At 26.8% G+C, this 19,924-nt stretch overlaps 1 protein-coding gene across 2 annotated transcripts in view; it reads right to left on the reverse strand.

Annotated features, from left to right (window-relative positions):
* Positions 1 to 16,345, reverse strand: part of LOC101235693 (nischarin) — a 193,340-nt gene extending 176,995 nt beyond the window's left edge. The window contains exons 1-2 of one of the 2 annotated variants that reach the window (XM_065818391.1): positions 15,608 to 16,345; positions 4,562 to 4,645 (exon numbers count right to left, since the gene is read on the reverse strand). In XM_065818391.1, the coding sequence (XP_065674463.1) occupies positions 4,562 to 4,645; positions 15,608 to 15,862 (339 nt within the window). In that variant the 5' untranslated portion in view covers positions 15,863 to 16,345. The remainder of the gene's footprint in view (positions 1 to 4,561; positions 4,646 to 15,607) is intronic. The other variant, XM_065818392.1, reaches the window with a different exon arrangement.
* Positions 16,346 to 19,924: the final 3,579 nt, after the last annotated feature.

Raw genomic sequence — 19,924 nt, forward strand, 5'->3', positions numbered from 1 at the left:
TCATCACCCTTATATATATATATATATATATATATATATATATATATATATATATATATATATATATATATATATATATATATATATATATATATATATATATATATATATATATATCATTATATTGATATATATATAATATATTGATATATATTGATATATATAAACCTATTTTTTAGTTTTTTTCTTGTTTTTTTGCTTTTTTTAAGAAATTTTTTAGTTTTTTTGGCATAAATATGGAAATAGTTTTTCTTTATTCTAGTATATTTTTAGTATATGATCATTAAAAACACAATTACAGGTATAAACACCAATTTAACTTACATGTATAAACACTTATTTAACTAATAAAAAATTAAATTAGCTATAAGTTAGTTATATATCTGGGCATACTGTATGGTAATGTTTATTTGTCATGTTTTACTTCCTAATAACTATGATACTCTCATTGTATATAGAAACTTTTCTTATCGTATAAGAAAGTTACCATTTTAATTTTAATAATGCAAATATATTAGTATATAATACTATGTCAATTTAATATCAGACTTCAAATGCTCAAAGAAATAAATAATCTAACGAGATTATTTATTTCTTTGAACATATGTATATTGTGTAGTAATTTAATCTTATGTTTTTTGTTTGTTATATTTTTTTTTTAAATATATTTCACTAGTAAGCCCTTATAAATAAAAGTCCTAAACTGAACTTAATTTCAAGGAAAATTTAAAAATTTTGGGCTTTTATTATTTACTGAAATTCCCACCTTCATCTGATGAAATCGTAATTTATTCATAATTTATTTTTCAATCTGCATTTTTTTTCTAATTATATGATTTATTTATATAGACATTTTCATATCAGGACACTTGAAGAAAAATTTATTTTTCAATCTGCATTTTTTTATAGTAATATATCACTTGCAAAATTTTTTAACTTTGTTGTTCTAGTTCAATGATTAGAAATAATCAAAAGGAACATTTAACTTTTTTCGTTTTGCTAATTTGGTTCAGAGGTTTAAGTAAATGGATAATTAAGGTTTTATTTCTGCCCCCTGTATGGAGAGCTTAATCATAATTGATTCCCAACAAGAAGAACAAGAAGAAGTCACTCAATAATTTAAATTTATCCTTTCTCTCTCTCTCTCTCTCTCTCTCTCTCTCTCTCTCTCTCTCTCTCTCTCTCTCTCTCTCTCTCTCTCTCTCTCTCTCTCTCTCTCTCTCTCTCTCTCTCTCTCTCTCTCTCTCTCCCTCTCTCTATATATATATATATATATATATATATATATATATATATATATATATATATATATATATATGTATGTATATATAGATATTATGGTGCCTTAGTATTCTTTTAGATAGAAAATCACAACTCAGTGTTTTTAATGTGGTGTGGTTATCTTTTGTGTTAATCCTTTTTTAGATTCTATTGCAGAAAAATTACAGTTTTTATATCAAAAATAAAAAACATGAATTTCTATAAGGTGTTTTAGATCTTTTTTTACTGTTTTTTTTTTTTTGTTTTTTTTTGGATTTATATGAAATTTCCCCTTATTTGAGTTCTAAGTTGATCTAGTTTTAAATTTTCTTTTTTTTTTAAATAAGCTTGATTGTTTCCTCGCAAAACAAACCTGATAAACATTATATTGGCTTAACCGAGGGCAAATGGAAAAAACTTTATGCCAATCACAAACAATCTTTTAAAAATAAAAAATAATCAAAAGAGACTATGCCGCCTAAATATATTTGGCAACTAAAAGAAAAAAATATTAATTTTAAATTAAACTGGTCTATCCTAAAAACTGCGCCTGCCTATAATAACATTTCCAAAAAACGTATACTATGTTTACAAGAAAAATTATTACTCATTTAGATCAAGAACATTTACTGAATAAAAAATCAGAATTAATTTCTAAATGCAGACATAAAAATAAGTTCCTTTTAAAAAATTATAAAAACAAATGACCAGTCCAAATTTATCCTAATTCTTTTCATGATTTTTTAATTATCTAATGTAGTTGATGCAACTTCCTGGTTGCAAAATACTACAGTTATTACATAATTAATTATAACAATTCCCAACTTCCTGTGAAATAATTTTTCTATAATTTGAAAACTTTTTTATGTTTAGACATTCTTCCTGATGAACCTACCCTCACTGTTTTTATTCCCCTTACTGCCCCTCCCCCCCCTTCCCCCCACTTCTTTTGTATTAAGCATGCGAGAGTGAAAAATAGATAGACTTTTGACCTGTGGTTGAGCATAATTATGGTTATCCATTTACCCATCACCCTTCCCCACCCCCAGGTTGGATAAGGTTACATTAAAAAATAGGCATCACCCACAAAAAATCCTGCATTAGCCCCTGATATGTATATATATTTCTTGAGCAATGTAATAGCAATAAATGTGAACATATTTTTTAAGAAAAATTCGATATTTTTCAATCAATGTTTCCTAATTAACATCCTACATTTTCAAAAGATAAAATTACAATTTAAAACTCTGGAATATAAAACCAAAATTTGAGGACATTACAGAGAAATATTAACTGACAATTTTCTATAAACATTATTTTCTATAATCAGACAATTTTTTGTAAACGCTATGTGGATGATATTATTGCTACTTTTATTTCAGAGTTTTAGACTCTGAAATTTTTTCAACATCTTAATAAACAACATAAAAACTTAAAATTTACTATGGAAAAATAACAAGATAATCAAATTGCATTTTTAGATGTTCTTATCAATAAGTCTGTTTTGCTTTCCACATCAGTTTACACAAAAAACAAATACAGGTCCTTTACAAACATTTTTGTTTCCTATTGTTATAAAACTAGCCTTATACGTTGTTTGATTGATAAAACATATAAAATCAACAACACATGGCTTGGATTTGGATAAAAAATCTATCTATTGTTTTAAAAAATAACCAATATCCACCATAAATAATTGACATTGAAAATAAATTATTTTTTGATAAAAAGTTAAATCCATCTGTTATAAATAGTATTGATAATCCTAATATAAGATATTATAAACTTCTATTTATAGGATTTTACTCAAAATTTTACCAAATCTAAAATTAATAAATTCATAAAAAAATATTGTAAAGATTTCATAATTAATTTAATTTTCACTACCAACATATTACAAAAAGTTTATGTATAAAAGATCCACTTCCTTAGCTGCTCAAATCCAATATTGTTTAAAAGTTTTCTTGTGCTGGATGTTATGCCAGTAATAATGGAGAAACCTCCAGAGACTTAACAACAGGGATTCATAAGCACCTTAAAAGTGACAAACAATCTAACGTTTACAAGCATTTAATTTTATCTGTTAATTGTTTTAAAATTATGGATACTGCTTCTAACAAAAACATGTTAAAAATTAAAGAAGCACTCCATATTAAATGATAAAACCCATCTTTAAATAAACTCGTCAATCTAGTTTGTTTTATTCACTTATTATTTTTATGCTATTTACGGTATCATAACTTGTCTTATAATTTATATTGGTTTGTAAAAATTCTATTTGTCTGTTAAAATTTTTCTGTAATGTCTTCAAATTTTGATTTTATATTCCAGAGTTTTAAATTGTAATTTTATCTTTTGAAAATGTAGTATGTTAACTACAAAAGATGTCAAGATTGAAAAATATCATCTTTTTCAGATGATATCTTTAAGAAAAAGATGATATTTTTCAATCTTGACATTTTTTTTTTTAGAGTTTCTTGTTCCGATTCTCCTATTACAGTAATATTTTTTTGTGATGAATCTTTTTATCATTCATATGAACATAAAAAAATTTGGAATATTCTTTTTGTTTAAAAGTTGGTTATTTCAAATATTTAAAAACCTTCCTATGTCACTGTATGTATATATATATATATATATATATATATATATATATATATATATATATATATATATATATATATATATATATATATATATATATATATATATATATGTATATGTATATGTATATGTATATGTATATGTATATGTATATATATATATATATATATATATATATATATATATATATATGTATATGTATATGTATATGTATATGTATATGTATATGTATATGTATATATATATATATATATATATATATATATATATATATATATAAACATGCCATAAAATGTCCACTTTATGTTTGTTTTTTTTTTAATATCAGTTTATAGACCTAAAAAAGTGTAAAAACTTTAAAAAATCTTTATATTAAATATATATATAGTACATGCATAATTTAACCATTCAAAAATTGAGGAGACAATTGTATAGTGTTTATGAGGCTATAATATTTGAATTCTCATGAACATTTTACACTTGGAAGTCTGAAATCGCAAATTTAACTAAATTACATAATGTTAAATATTTACATAATAATAAACAATATGTAAAACCAGGAAAATCAAAGGCGTCACAAACTATCAATTGAAATTTGATTTTGTCATTTTAATGCTCTAAATTAATTTTTGCTATAAAAAAAAATCTTTCCATCTTTTCTGTAAAATAACCTTTTCTGCAAACAAACCTAAATTACCTTTTCATGCAGCTTTGAAAATTCATTATACCTTCTGAATACACACCAACTAAGCTCTGATATATGAACTTCAACTTTGTAAACCTAAAATATGTTTTAAAAAGATTTTAAAAGATTTAGAAAAAAAAATTTGTCGAAGAATTTTATTAAAACAAAATTTTTTTTTTCTTTATTTTTTTTTTTCTTTTTGTTTAACAATTGTTTTGTCAAATTTTATGTTAATCATTAATATAAATTTCAGCATTTTTGTAAAAAAAAAGATTTTTATAGCAGCATTTTTTTACAAATTGTATCCTTGTTTCTATTTAATTAAAAAACTACCATAATAAAAAATTTATTAAGAAAAAATGTATTAACAGCTAACGTTATTCAAAAAAGATTTCTATTACAGTAATTGAAACCTTTGATAAATATGTAATATTTATATTATATATTTGAAAATTGAAAATTTTTTAATACTTTTTATAAATAGTATTAAAAAAATTTTCAAATAAAATATTTTTAAGGGTAGCTCAAGACCCTTAATTTAAAAAAAAAGACATTAGGCGGTTCTCTAAGATTATCAATAAGAAGTTCATCAAAAGCATATCATGTATATTAAAATTTTATTTTAAATTTCACTGATATAATTGTATAAATACACAAAAGATAGATATTAAATATTTATTAAATATATATTTGTATTTTTAACTAAAAATAAAAGTGTGCATTTTTACAAAAAAAAAATTTTCATTTTTTTATAATTTTTAATTTTTTTTCTTAATGTTTTTTTTTATAAAATCAGGGCTTGTGATGAAGCGAGCGCGACGCTCATAAAACGCGCCGTAAACGGTATTTTCAAATGTTCTAGGCGCGATAAACAACACTCGTTCAGCTTATAATGAGCATATAAAATAATGCTCGTCCAATAGTTTGGGATTATTTTTTTATTTTCATAAAATATTTAAAAAAGATTTTTTATTAAAGATATTCTGTTATCAAAGCACTGATATAAAATATAAAAAGCACAACGCCGCTCTCTTTTGCACTATGAATGAGCAGTTTGAAGTCGTTAATAGTCACTAATTTCAATAATGGAATGTGCACGTGGAAACACAATGTGAATACAAAAATGCGCAAATGAAATAAGAATAGAAAATTAAAAAACCATTGTAAGAAAATTGATAATCTTGTAAAAATATCAAGTAAGATTTATTTGATTTATTGTTTGTAATATTCCACACATCGTTTATAATAAAAATAAATATTAATAATAGAGTAATTTTTAAAATTAGTTTTTGTTCATAGTGTAGGTTTTTTATTAACTATTATTTATTTTAACTCAAATTTAAAACGATTCTGTTGTTTAGAATGTTCACAATCAAAGACATTCGAAAATGAAACAAAGAAATGATGTCAATATTTATTAAATGGAAAGTTACTATTCTTATTTATTATTATTTCAAATTATTCTAATGTTATTTTTTTAAGATAAAAAAAAGTAATTTAAAAAAAAATTTTAGAAAAAAATTAAATAACTAATTTGAATAAAAAATATCAAGAAATATACAAACCATTAACCGTTAATTATGTTTACAGCGCAACATTTTAAAATACATATATCAAAACAACGAAGCAAAACTAAGTCACTAAATTATACTTTAATACTAAATCAATAAGAAGTTGCATTTTTGTTTGATATTATTCTTTTATAACATAAATAGTTAAAAATAAAATCGCATTATCACGCTCGATGAAAACATATTCTTATTTTACGAGTGCGATTTAACACGCTTGACGATTTTCTTCATCACAAGCTTTGTAAAATGATAACTATTTTTAAAATTTCTATAAAATTTCGCTTCTTTGGAGACCCAACATGGTATACTTTTGAAGAACTTTTTTGTTTAATAATATTATTAGGAAGCCATATGACGTTTAAGGGTCTTGAGCTAGCTATTTTCAAAAAAAATTTAATTCCAGTACTTTTATTATATAAAATACATTTTGAGAGTGAGAACACACATTTTTTAAAAAAGTTGTTTTAATGGCCTCTCTAATGTGCTCATTTGAACTACGATGAATATGTTTAAAATTTACTACCCTGAACTTATCCACATTTAATAAAGACACTGTTTAATATAGTAGAAAGTACTACTTTATCACACTGGTTGACAATCAAATTAAAGTCATTTAAATTTATTTTGGTTAACCTTGTACAAGTTGGATGAGCAGGAGAAGAGGATGAATCAATCTTAAATAAAATATCAAAAGCTAAAGGCAGGTGTGATCTGATAAACTAGTTGACTGAATTATACTGAAATTATTAACAAAGCATTGGAAATTTTGAGAAACAAGACAATGATCAATCAAAGAAGAGATACCACATGTCTCGATAACAACGATGAAGGAATTATGTGAAAGGCAACTATCAGACTTATGTGTGTTCATCAGCACTAAAATCAAAATTATTCAAACATTCAATGAAAAATAACTAATATTTATAAAAAAATGTTATCTATGCTCCTTCAATTCAGGTTTTAAGTAAAAGAAACAAAAATATTATGACATCGTAATATGGGTCAATTCATGTAAGCCATAGCATGTATTGTGTTTTTTTTAAATCAACAGAAATCACATTAATGACAACTATTAATATTGATATAGTTATTACCTTAAGGTACATCAATAATAATTACTGAAATTGAGTATTACTCATCAAGACTCAAACTATGTTGTGATTGGAAAAAAGGTATTCAATAACTTTGAACTTTCCTTCTGGATATATTGTATGAAAAGTTATGGTTTTGGTTATTGAGGCAGTTTAAAGAATGCTTTTGCATCACCACACTATCTATACACTATCACAAAAAAATCTTTTAGAAATCACTACTAAGTACAACCAAATGGGGAAACCAGTGTAACTCCGGACAGAGCATTTCTCATTTTTCCTCTTCTATTTTTTTTAATAATGCAGTGAAACTACAAATGTAAATTAAACTCAAATGTTTTATGTGGAACAAGCTCTATAGAGGATTTTAAAAAAAAAACAGAAGATCATAGTAAAGGCATGAGTATTGTTAACCTGCAGATAATTATCAAGTTAAAAAATTAATTTTGCATGACCACATTAAAAACCCCATTTTAAAAAAGGTTGAAAGACAAACAATTATAAGCAAACCAGATGAAGCATTCATTGATAAAATGCTAAAAGTTGTGGCTGATTGGAGTTTCCATCTAAAGCTATTATTCTAATTTTCAATAATTCAGATTGAAAATTAAAACGAATGCTTTTGATTTCCTTAAAAATCATTTTGATTTCCTCAATAATCATTTTAAATTCTTTCATGAATTTAACATGATTATTGAGAAACAATATTTCTAGCAGAAATAATATTAAACATTTAAAATTAAATTTGAAATTATAATTTTTTTTGATGAGTTTGAAAAAACTAATGAAACACTTGGAAATATTCCATCTTCAAAGATTTAATTTTGATGAGACAAATCTTTCAGATGATCCTGGAAAAAAGTTTATTTTAGTTTGAAGGGGAAACAACATTTGTGTAGAAAATGTTCAAGAATATAGCAAGACTTCAATACTAATTATGTGGTGTGGCTCTGCTTCCTGAGTAATACAACCACCTATGGTTTATGGAACATTGAACGTTTATAAAGATTGGATGACAGGAGGGCCAAATAGAACAGCCTACAGTTGCACAAAACCAGGTTGGTTTGATATACAAAACCAGGGTGGTTTGATATACAAAACCAGGTTGGTTTGATATACAAATGTTTGAAAAGTGGTTTAAAATATGCTTTTTGCTCAACATTTGAATAGACCCAAACGCCTTTTAGGAGATAACCTGGCCTCTCATTTTAATGCAAATGTTATTAAACTAGCTAAGGAGCACAATTTTTACTTCTTTATGTTGCTACCTAACACCACACATTTAATGCAACCATTAGATGTATCTATCTACAGTCCAATGAAGCGTTGTTGGAAGCATGTAATAAGCGAGTCGAGAAAACAAAGCAGGAAATCTGGGTGTTTTCCTAAAGAACAGTTTTTTAGCTCTATTAAAAAATTCAACTATAAAGTTGCAAGCCACTGTGTCAGCATTTGATTTTATATATGTGGACTATACCCTATAAACCTTATATAAGTTTTATCTCATAAACTTATTAAAGTTTTTTAAAATGCTCCTAGTTGACAAAAGTTGACAGAACCCATTTTAAACAATTCGGTTACAACTTTGTTAATGTCAATAAACTATTTTAAAAAAACCTGCTAATAGCAAGTTTTTTTTAATAATTTATTTGAAAATTATGAATTTAAAAATTGTAAATTTAATAATATATAGAAATAAAAATGTACATGTACCCAAATAATGTTAATAAAAAATGTACCCAAAACATTTTTCTTTTTAAATATAATATGCGGTAGTAAAGTAATGACAGTAATATCTTGTAAACATGAAAGTTCATTAAAAATTAATTGCTGTATTTGGTTTGGATTTAGGTAGACAAATGTGATCAAAGAAAATCCCAAAACTTTTGGGTAATTCCATGTAAAAGTGGGACAGTCATTTTAGTCACCCCTTGGATTTTCTTTAAATTTTAACCAGTGGTACATATTAATAAAACATGAAAAAATATCAAATTTAAGCTCCCAAATCCAAACAGTTCAAAAGTTAGAGCTTTTGAAATTCAGTCAAAAATGTTCCTTTTTTTACTAAAGCCCCCATTATGGATTTTGTAGTAATGCTTTTTCATAAATAATTTAAGATCTAGTGGAATGATGTGGCTAAAAATTGGTACCTGACCATTTTTGAGGGTGTTGAATTCAAAAATGTAGAGAAAATAATGAAATAAAAATTTCTTGATATTTATATTTTGATTTTAAAATGGTCAGTCAAATTTTTTGTTCTTTTGCGATGGGTTGCACTTTCATTAACTCCCGGAGTTGCCTCATAAGTCTTATGGATTCAATTTATTTTTTAAATGAAGTTTTAGATCTTAGGCTATCTTTATAAAAAGAATGGTTTCTTAAAGCATAATAAAGATATGTCATTTTGAAATTTAGACAAAAAAATCTTTTTTTTGGCCTACATTCTCCATTATAGAATTTATAGCAATACTTTTCTTGTGAATAATTTAAGTGCTAGAGGAAGAATGTAACTGAAAATTGGTACCTGACCATTTTTAAAGTTGTTGAATACAAAGATAAAGAAAGAATAAAAAAAGATAAAAAGAAAATAACCCAATTCCTAATATTTGAGATTATTTTTTTAATTTTTTAATGTCAACAGCCAAATTTTTTGTTTTGTAACCATGGTTTAAATTTCACTTATTTCTGGAGTCACCTTACTCTAAATGTGAAATAAGAGGTCTTAGAAAAGTTTAGGTCTCTGAAAGACAGAAAAAAATTATATTGCTTTGCATAACTTGCATATTTATAATAAATATTTTCAAAAGTATACATGGAAATATAATTTGCAATACATCACATTGAAAATATAATTTCACTATTTAATAATTATAATAATTTAACTTAACATTATTACTTAATGTCTAATAATTGAGAATTGTTTCAAAATATTGGTTGCATGCTCAAATTTTAGGTTGCATACATTTTTTTGAAAAATAGTGAATAATCTGCTTTATTAAAAAAGCTCAAAAATAAAAATGAAAAGGAATAATCCAATACTACTAAAATTGAAGTTGATATCATTTAAATAATGAAAGTAAAATATTAATAAACTTTCACCGACAAGATAAAAGCTGTTCAAATAGAGTTCAAATAGACACCCTGAAGATGTTGAAGGTGTTTAAACAAGAGAAATGACATTCATTCTTGGCACCCAGCGATTATCTTTTGGCCAGTAGTACAAACGACTTGGATAATATGGATGAATAAACTTTACCATAAAATCATTATTCTCTTTATCAACTTCAGCAACCATGCCAACCCAGTAAAATTTGTTGTATTTGCGAAATAGGTATTGTGACATCATAATATAGTCAATTTTAATAGTTTCATATTTTTGTTTATTGAGGAAGTTAAATGTTAGAGCAAAATCATTATCATCTGATACCCTTTTCATTTTTATAATTGAATGAGGCAAAGGTATAAATTGATTGAAACTTTTTGTCCCAGGAATAGTGGTTGCTATTAAAAGTCTATCAGTAAGTTTGTTTCTTACTAGCTCCATTTCTTCAGCAGTGACATACACAAACATAATCCCACTGATTGACTTTTGACAGTATTAAAACATTGCTTGAGAAGACAGTATTTGACCTGTGGTTGGATTCTGCAAGCTAGCAGTTGTAACAAGTCTTTTAACAGTGCCACCTATTCCAACACATGGAGATTTGCCATGGCTTGTTGCAAAAAAAAATTTAAATGCAACGAACAGAAAAATCTTGAGTATGGTAACATAAATTGTAAAAATGTTTGCAGTTTTTATACTGCCCCTGCACAGCCATCTGAAAAATAATAAATTTTTGTAATTGTGGGACAAAGATGAGTTTTAATATGATTAATGGTTTCATGAATAACTTCATTGATAAATCCAAAATCATGATTCAAATCATCTGAAATTACACAAAAAGAAGATATTTCCAATTTCACTAAAAGAGAACATTGACTCTTGCTCCAATAGTAACTCTGTATTTCGTCTTGTACTACAAAAGTGTAATTCTCTGCAAAATCTGCCAGTACAATAGCCTCATCAATACTAATTGTTTCTGTGAGATGCTTCAGATAGCTAGATTATGATTTTGCTATAAATGAATGAGAAGTAATTTTATCAAGTTTTTCACACAGGAGCTCTATTAATTCATATAATGGAAGTCTTATTGTTAATAGTTCAGTTCTATCTGTCATTGTCCATTGACATTTTCATTACTTCCATATTGCTCTTTTGGATCATTGTTTTGTATGAGATACTGCTGGAAATAATTTTGGGCAGCTTGTATGCCAGGAAAACTACTTTTTTGAAGATGCTGAATCTAAAGTAGAAAAGAAAATAACCTAATTCAAAATGTTTGATAACTGTTTTTTATTTCAAAATTGTCAAAAATTACTTATCAGTATTAAAACTGTTTATTCAATTCAGGATATTGGAATTATCAATTCAGGAATTTGGATATTGGAATATTGATATTGGAATTATCAACTCAGGATATTGGAATTATGTTATCAGTATTAAAACTGTTTATTCAATTCAGGATATTGGAATTACCATGTCCTTTGATACGAAGTTCTCTAATCACTGCTCTTATATTTTAAGAATAGCGTACTCTTGCATTTACTTACTTTTAAAATCCTTCATCGCTAACAATTCTCAATGTTAAGGCTTACAAAGTTTATGTGTAGCCTGTATTAGAATCTAGATGAGGGTACCAGACTAGGGTAGTCTGGTACCCTCATCTTTTAAAAGATATAGTTTGCATAGAAAAAGTTCGAAAATATTTTACCAGAATTGTCTGCAAAAGTTTAGAAAACCCAGACCATAAAATTGGGTTTTCTAAACTTTGCAGTCTTCAGCCTAAATGGTAGGGTGCAAGATTCTAATACAGGCTACCCATAAACTTTGTAAGCCTTAACATTGAGAATTGTTAGCGATGAAGGATTTTAAAAGTAAGTAAATGCAAGAGTACCCTATTCTTGAAATACGAGAGCAGTGATTAGAGAACTTCGTATCAAAGGACACGGTAATTCCAATATCCTGAATTGAATAAACAGTATTAATACTGATAACAAAGTTTAATAAATAGGATTAGTAGGTATAGACCAAGATTTTAGGGTCAATGTCAAAATTCGAAGTACTGGCTTCTATTAGAAACTTTAAGTTTTTCTTTCATGCATTCAAGAAGGAAGTCTAGATCACCAGCTTTGGTTTGAATTTCCTTTAAAACTTCATTGTTATTTGGTGCAACTAAATCAGCTTAAGTGAAATCCAGAGCAGTTGCAATTTTTTTAATAACTGCTTCCTCAACTTGCTTTATCTTTCTCTTTTCAAGTGAAAGCTTGTTAGATGTTTTGGGTAAATGAACTTTTAGAGGAGACACTTCAAGTTCACATAAAGTACTGTTGAGCAATGATCTTATAAATTCTTTTTCCATATTATCTTTAGGTAACTTTATCTCCAACTCATTTTCTTCTGAATCTTCACTTGATGCTATATACTGCTTAAAAAAAAGGAACTCTTTTAATATGTATAAAAATGTTAATAAAACCATGTAAAGTTTAAAGTTTTATGACATTTAAAACTCTCAGAAATCAGCTAAAAGTAATGTTAAATATAGCTGAAATAGAATTTGGCTGAATTTCATTATCTCACAACACTTTCACAAAACTAAAAGTAGTGATTACTATAAATACCTTTTATAACTTTCTTATGAGTATTAAATGGATTGATGCACTGTGTTAAATTAGTTGCATAACACTTCAAATAAACATGTTTATGATGGAGACAAGTTGTTGATTTGACATTGATTATTGATAGTCCAGTCCTCCACATTAATATACTTTTTTTATATTCAAGAATATCTTCAAAAGATTCGATTACAAGCACCAATGTATATGTTGCAAGATCACATTCCCTCTCTAGCTTGATTCAAATGGAGCACTTTTGGCTGTTTGCTATTACTGAGAAACTGAATTAGCAAATAAGACTCATTAACTATTTAATCTAAAATTAAAATAGTTTTTATGTTTATACAACTGGTATTTCAAAACTATATTTATACAACATAACTGGCATTACAAAACTATAATTGTACATCACACCAGATGTCACAAAACTATATTTTTACATGACATACCACTTCACAAAACTTTATTTATGCATTAAAACCAACCTCAAAAAACTGTTTTTACACATCACAACTGAATCCATAAGAGTCAGGAAACTCCAGGAATCAGAGAAAACGTTAACCCGATTTATGGTAAAGTAATTTTTGACAATTTTGAAATAAAAAACAGTTATCAAACATTTTGAATTAGGTTATTTTCTTTTCTACTTTAGATTCAGCATCTTCAAAAATGGTCAGGTACCGCTTTTCAGTCAGTTTCTTCCACTAGAACTTAAATTTACGCATAAATTATTGCTAAAAAATCTTTGATAGAGAATTTGAGTCCAAATAAAGAATTATTTGTATAAGCTTAAAAATGACATATATGTCATTTTTAGCAATAATTTATTCTAAATTATTCTTCAAGAAACCAAAACCATCTTTTCTATAAAGACAGCCTAGGATCACCTACTTCAATGGGAAAAAAATTGAATCCATGAGACTTGGGCAACTCTGGGAGTTAATGAAAGCGCAACCCATGGTAACAGAACAAAAAAATTGACTGACCATTTTAAATTCAAAAAATAACCATCAAAAAAATTATAATTTCATTATTTTCTCTACATTTTTGAATTAAGCACCCTTAAAAATGGTCAGGTACCAATTTTTAGCCACATTCTATCACTAGATCTTAAATTATTCATTAAAAAATACTACTACAAAGTCCATAATGGCAGATGTGGAAAAAAACAAAATATTTTAGGCTGAATTTTAAAATGTCATAACATTTGAAGTGTTTGGATTTGGGAGCTTAATCTTTACATTTTTTCATGTTACATTGAAAGGTACCACTGGTTAAAATTTAAAAGGTTACTGAAAAATTTCAATAATTTGTCCCACATACATGGAATTACTCGTTTTTTTTACATGGAATTACTCTTTTTTTATTCAATAGAAATAAGCAACTTTTATACATAAGGTCCGGAAGCCAGAGACAGAAGTTGGGAGCCAGATATTTCTTAAGAGCAGGAGTCAATTAGTCTTAAAGCTGAATGAGACCTTTTTTATGTCTAACTGAAAGTAATTATGAGATGTGATCAGCAATAGTGTAAAAAGGTTGATAGCACAAGAAAGTTTGAGACGACCAACCCAAAACCAAATTCTACTGTATTACTCCCAATTTAAAGATATTGAAAAAACTATCTGTTCCATAAGCTTGTTCTAGTTCCAGTAGAAATATATGTTTAAAAAAGTAGAAATAAAAAAATTACAAAATGGGAAAAATATTGTGTTTAATACTTTTTCCATTTTGTATGAAATACAAATACAGTCAAATTAACTTATGTTTTCAATACCTTGAATATATTTTTTTAGTAACTTTTTAAATTACAGATAATTTATCTTTAATGAAAATAATTTTTAGTTTATTTATTGTAGTTTATTATTGTATTTGCAAATATTTCTTAGCTTGAAAAAGTAATGTTTTTGAAATTATAGTTCTATACGTTACTGGTGTTTTTCAGGTAGATTTTTGGTAACATCTAAGACGATTACCAAAATTTTAAAACCAATGTTAAAAATATTAAAGCAAAAAAAATTTAACAGGGGTTGTTTTGATATATTGGGCCCAAAGTTGAATCATATAAATATATTATTTTATTAATTTTAAAGCGTGTTTCCTTCATATTTCAGTATTTTAAGTAAATTTATTGAATTTTGCATCAAAAAAGCATTATAAAATTTTATTCCTTATTTTATTAAAAAAAGTTTTTTCTTTTTTTAATGTCATGAAAACTGGGTAGTTTTAGGAAACCAGATTAATTTTAAAAAATACCATATCTGGTCAACTGCTCAAAATTTTAAGCTGCCATTTTGCATACAACTTTTTTTTATAAAAAGTATCATATGTCAAAAGATGAAAAAAAAAAGATATATGGTTTAATGGACTGGGTGATTTGATGTAGACTTGCCATGTTGTTATTTGGAATAAAATTGTTCTTTTTTAACAAAACAGCTTTTTGCTATAAAAAGATACATATTAAACTTCCTGATGTTGAAAATTAAATTTTTATCTTTAAGTATACCACAGTATACTTTCAATGTTTAGATCGCTTACTTAGAGTAAAAATATATTGGGAAGCCGAAAACAAAATTCCACTCAAAAATTTAACTTTTGTATTGATTTTATACAAACAGAATATATTCTTTAAAATCATTAAAACTTTTTTTTTTCGATTTTACAAAAAGAGCTTAAAGTTTACTCACAATGTATTCATCTTTTTTTGACCATTCAGATATAAATATGTCTTTAATTTTCTGTCTAGAGGCCTGAAGATTTTGTGTTAATATTTTTGTCTCATCAATAGTAGTTTCTTGATAACTTTTTTTCGTTGATATTGATTTGAAGTAGAGTTCTGGTGATGGGCATACTGCTTCTGCTATTGACACCATGTTATGATGAAAATTCAAAGGATAACTATCCCATTCAAGTAAGTGTTCTTTTATATTTAAATTGTTCATAAAATTATAATTTATTACATCTATACACTAGATATATTCCACATATTACTGTGTATAGTGACATGCCATAAACATATACTATTTACTTAGTGTATTTCGAATGTTTTTTATTATGCGGACCATGTGTATAGCTAAGAATTTAAGTCACTAAGAATGGACATATTATAAATGGAATGATTTTCAGATTACGCCAACGGTTAAGAATGACCGTTTTTCCTAAAATATTATTTAATACTTATTTTCATTTCCTTAGCTAATGTTCAACAACAATACGCCATTAAATGCATGATGATGATGCATCATTAAATGCCGTTGGCGTGGAACTCTTGAGGTTTTTTCAAAGAAGTAGCGTATAATTTTTTAGTGGCATAGAACGTGGGCGTAGAACTTTTGTAGCTTTTAATCAAAGGTGCTTTTAAAGTGCTTCCTTGTTGTTGAGTCTTGTATTGCACAATGCTCGCAACGTTATGCCGCTGTTACAAATACAAAGCCAAAGCTTTGCTATCGCTCCAGACGCTAAACGCTGACCGATTCAGCTGCGTATATTTAGTGTAGCATTGGCTACCCAACTGAAATTCATAAAACAGGAGTGCAGTATATTTACAGTTTTACTACTTTGTTTTGTTTTTTAAATAAAGTAATTGTACTGCAGAAATTTTAATCACCCTGATTCGTCGTTTTACCCTTTCTATATACTCATATAATGAAAACCTTTTAAGGTTTTTAGAGATTTGAAAAATCGCTCATTTTACCCAGTTCATTAAAATAATATCAGTAAGCATAGTTAATAGTTATTTTTGTATTTGAAATGCACTACTGTTTCTTCGTTCAGCTATTAATGTATGCTCTAGGAACAATGCGTCAAAAAGAAGGAGTTAAAGCATGCTATATATTATCTCACATCTGATTAATCCGGAAGTTTAAGTTAAATTAATGCCAAGTTAATCCGGAAGTGATATTTGCCAAGTTAAATGTAGACTCATTATTTTAAAAAGATTAAATTTAAAGTAATTTAAAATTTAAAATGAATAAAGTTTAATCTTGCATAGAGACTTGTAGAAAAATTTTGCGTTCATCTGCATTCGTTTAAAAAATTTTAGAATTTGTAGCTTTCATTACAGCAAACCAAAAAAAAAACAAATCTTAATAAATTTGCTATCACTTTCTTCACTTTTGCTCACAAAAGTGAGTACAAATGATTGTGTTTTGAAAGACAGTTTGGAACATACTCACACCTTATTTTAGACCTTATTTAATAACATATATCTACTAAAATTTATTAACTCCTTGTGGTCACCGTGACCAAAAGGAGTTAATAAATTTTGGTAGATAGATATTATTAATTATATCAATGATATTAACAAAACGATGTATTAATATAAAGCTTTTGATTAAATTGCATCGAATCTCAACTGATTCGATGCAATTTAACCGAAATTTTGGAAGATTTAATCTTTTTAGCCTTTGGCAGTATTGAAGCTCAAGCAGGAAGCCCATTTTGTTGCTTTGCGTTGAACAGATTCGACCAAAACTCAGTTTTTAAATAAGAAGCCAGATACTTCATATTCAAGATATCTTGTAAGCACTTTATATAGTTTGAGAGCCATATTTTCATGAATGAAAGAGAATGTCTTTTTTAACATACCAAGAATTTTTAAGGATTTAGAGACAACTGATTAAACATGCGAATCCACTTGATTTTAGATGTAAAAATGACTCTCAAATCACGGTCTTTAGTTGAGCTTCTGAGGTATTGATTTATTCCTTGGTTATTTTGCAGAAAGTAATTGTAATGAGGGTTGGTTTAACCGTAATGAATAACACAGCATTTCGAAATGTTTAACTTAAGTAATTAAGTGTTTGACCACACGTATACCAAGCGTAGACAATTCTGCAGATCAATAAGTTTAATATGCAATAAGGTTTTAGAAAAAAGTTAAGTATCATCGGCAAATATCTCAGAAATTTCAAAAGGTTTTCGAGATCACTTGTGTAGAGAATGAATTGGAGCGGGCCGAGAACATAACCTTAACGTGGTATACCCCCTTCAAAATTATCTTGGAAGTGAAATCTTATAGTCAAAATTAAAATTAAGCCTATGAAAGATCTTGTTAAACGAAATCGATTTATAAAATTACAGATGGTTATGTTGTCATGACAATCACCTAAAATGGCGGATATAGGAAAATATGCACGTCGCACTGTCAAAAATATCTCAGATTCTAATAGAGCATTCAAAGTACAACTTGACCCAATGATAAAAAACAGTTTGATCTATGCAATCCATGTAGCACTACACGGATTATGAAGATTTTTAAATAAGCCAATTTTTAGTGCTGAAACAGCAATATCTCAAACTTTGAAATGTTTTATAATTTACTTTTGGCAGATTGCATATATCATATAAAAACACATCATTGCTGAAAATTTGATTAAAAACTGATTACTAGAAAATGAAATAATTGTGACGGGAGATTGAAAAATAGAAGTTAGCAAAAAAACACTTTGAAAATTAAAAAAGAGAAAAAAATGCAAAAAAAATTTTTCAAAATAAACAATGTCTGTAAATTTTAAAGCAAAATGTTTAAAAGCTACCAGCAGCATAAAGAGTTCCTTGTTTTTGCTTTTCCTTATCCTTTTTGTTCTTTTTATTGCCCCTGATTGTTTTTCTACGCAACTTAAGATTGGATTTATTTTTATATGACGATTGATACAAGCGTATTTTATTTTCTCTATTGCAGCCATCTATCATAAATGTTCCTGGAATCATATTGAGTTTTTCATAAGTCATCACTGATGCTTTTCTTCCAATATTAAAGTTTGCAATAGCATCATATGTTGCAAATTTCAAATGTGACAATGAACAGAATTTAGTTTTCGGTACTCGTTCCCATCCTTGGGGTCGCGATCGCGTCACAAAACGAGTTACCATCTTTGTAGGGGGAAAACATTTAATATAAACGCGTTATTAGTTAAATAACACTGAAAAAAGATATAAGTTTTCACTTATATCTTTTTTCAGTGTTATTTTAACACTGAAAAAAGATATAAGTGAAAACTTTTGAAAATCACAAAGTTTTGTACAAACGATCGATAGCATGTCGTTATATGAATACTGCGATAAACTAGATTTTGAGGCGTTAGAAAGATATATTAAAAAGTTGGAAGTACTTGGTATAAAGCAGTGCCCATACAAGTTTGCTGCTGACAAATGGAAAGATGACCCAACAGAGTGGCCTCCAATACAGTACCATGATCTGTATAATTATTTAAATAAAAGTCCGAAAGTTTTTTATCCGGGAGCAATGGAAAACTATAAGGCGTTGGAAGCATATAAGTACTTTGTTTCTGGTTGGGTACAGCCTTTATATCATATTGTTTTAAATTTTGGTCATGTTCTTTTGATAGGCGAAGTAAATCCCTCCTACAAAACTCTCCATATACTGAATGGGTTGCTCTTACAAAAAATGGATCAGTAGTTTCTAGCCACTGTAATTGCATAGCAGGGTTAGTTAATGTAATATACTTAAATATTCTTATTTACAGTTTGAAAGCTATTACTATTTATCTTTATGCTCTATTAAAACAGTAGAATTTAAAGTAGAATTCTTTTACAACATTTAGTAGATTTCTTCAAGAGTTTGTCATAATATAGTTGAATTCTACAAGAGTTCTACTGTTCTAGAACATAGCAAAACAATAATCAGTTAAACTGTTAATGATTATTTTTACAAGTTCTAATATTTATCTATAGTTATTAATACAATTTTTTAGACTCGGTGAAACATGCTCACATGTGGCTGCACTTCTTTTCAAAATCGAAGCAGCTGTCCTATTAGGAATAATTTCTAAAACCTGCACTGATGTACCACGTCAATGGAACCAAATATTTACTTGTGATGTAAAACCTGCTCCAATCACAGGAATAAATTTCTATAGCGATAAGGCTAAGTGCAAGCTACAACTTAGGATGCGAGAACCTGCTGTTGCGGTAAATATTTTTGCACAACTTTTTTATTCATATTATTACAAAAATTATTTTTATTTATATTATTACAAATA

Source organism: Hydra vulgaris, chromosome 14, assembly GCF_038396675.1.
Source record: "Hydra vulgaris chromosome 14, alternate assembly HydraT2T_AEP".
In the NCBI taxonomy this organism is placed as follows: Eukaryota; Metazoa; Cnidaria; class Hydrozoa; order Anthoathecata; family Hydridae; genus Hydra; species Hydra vulgaris.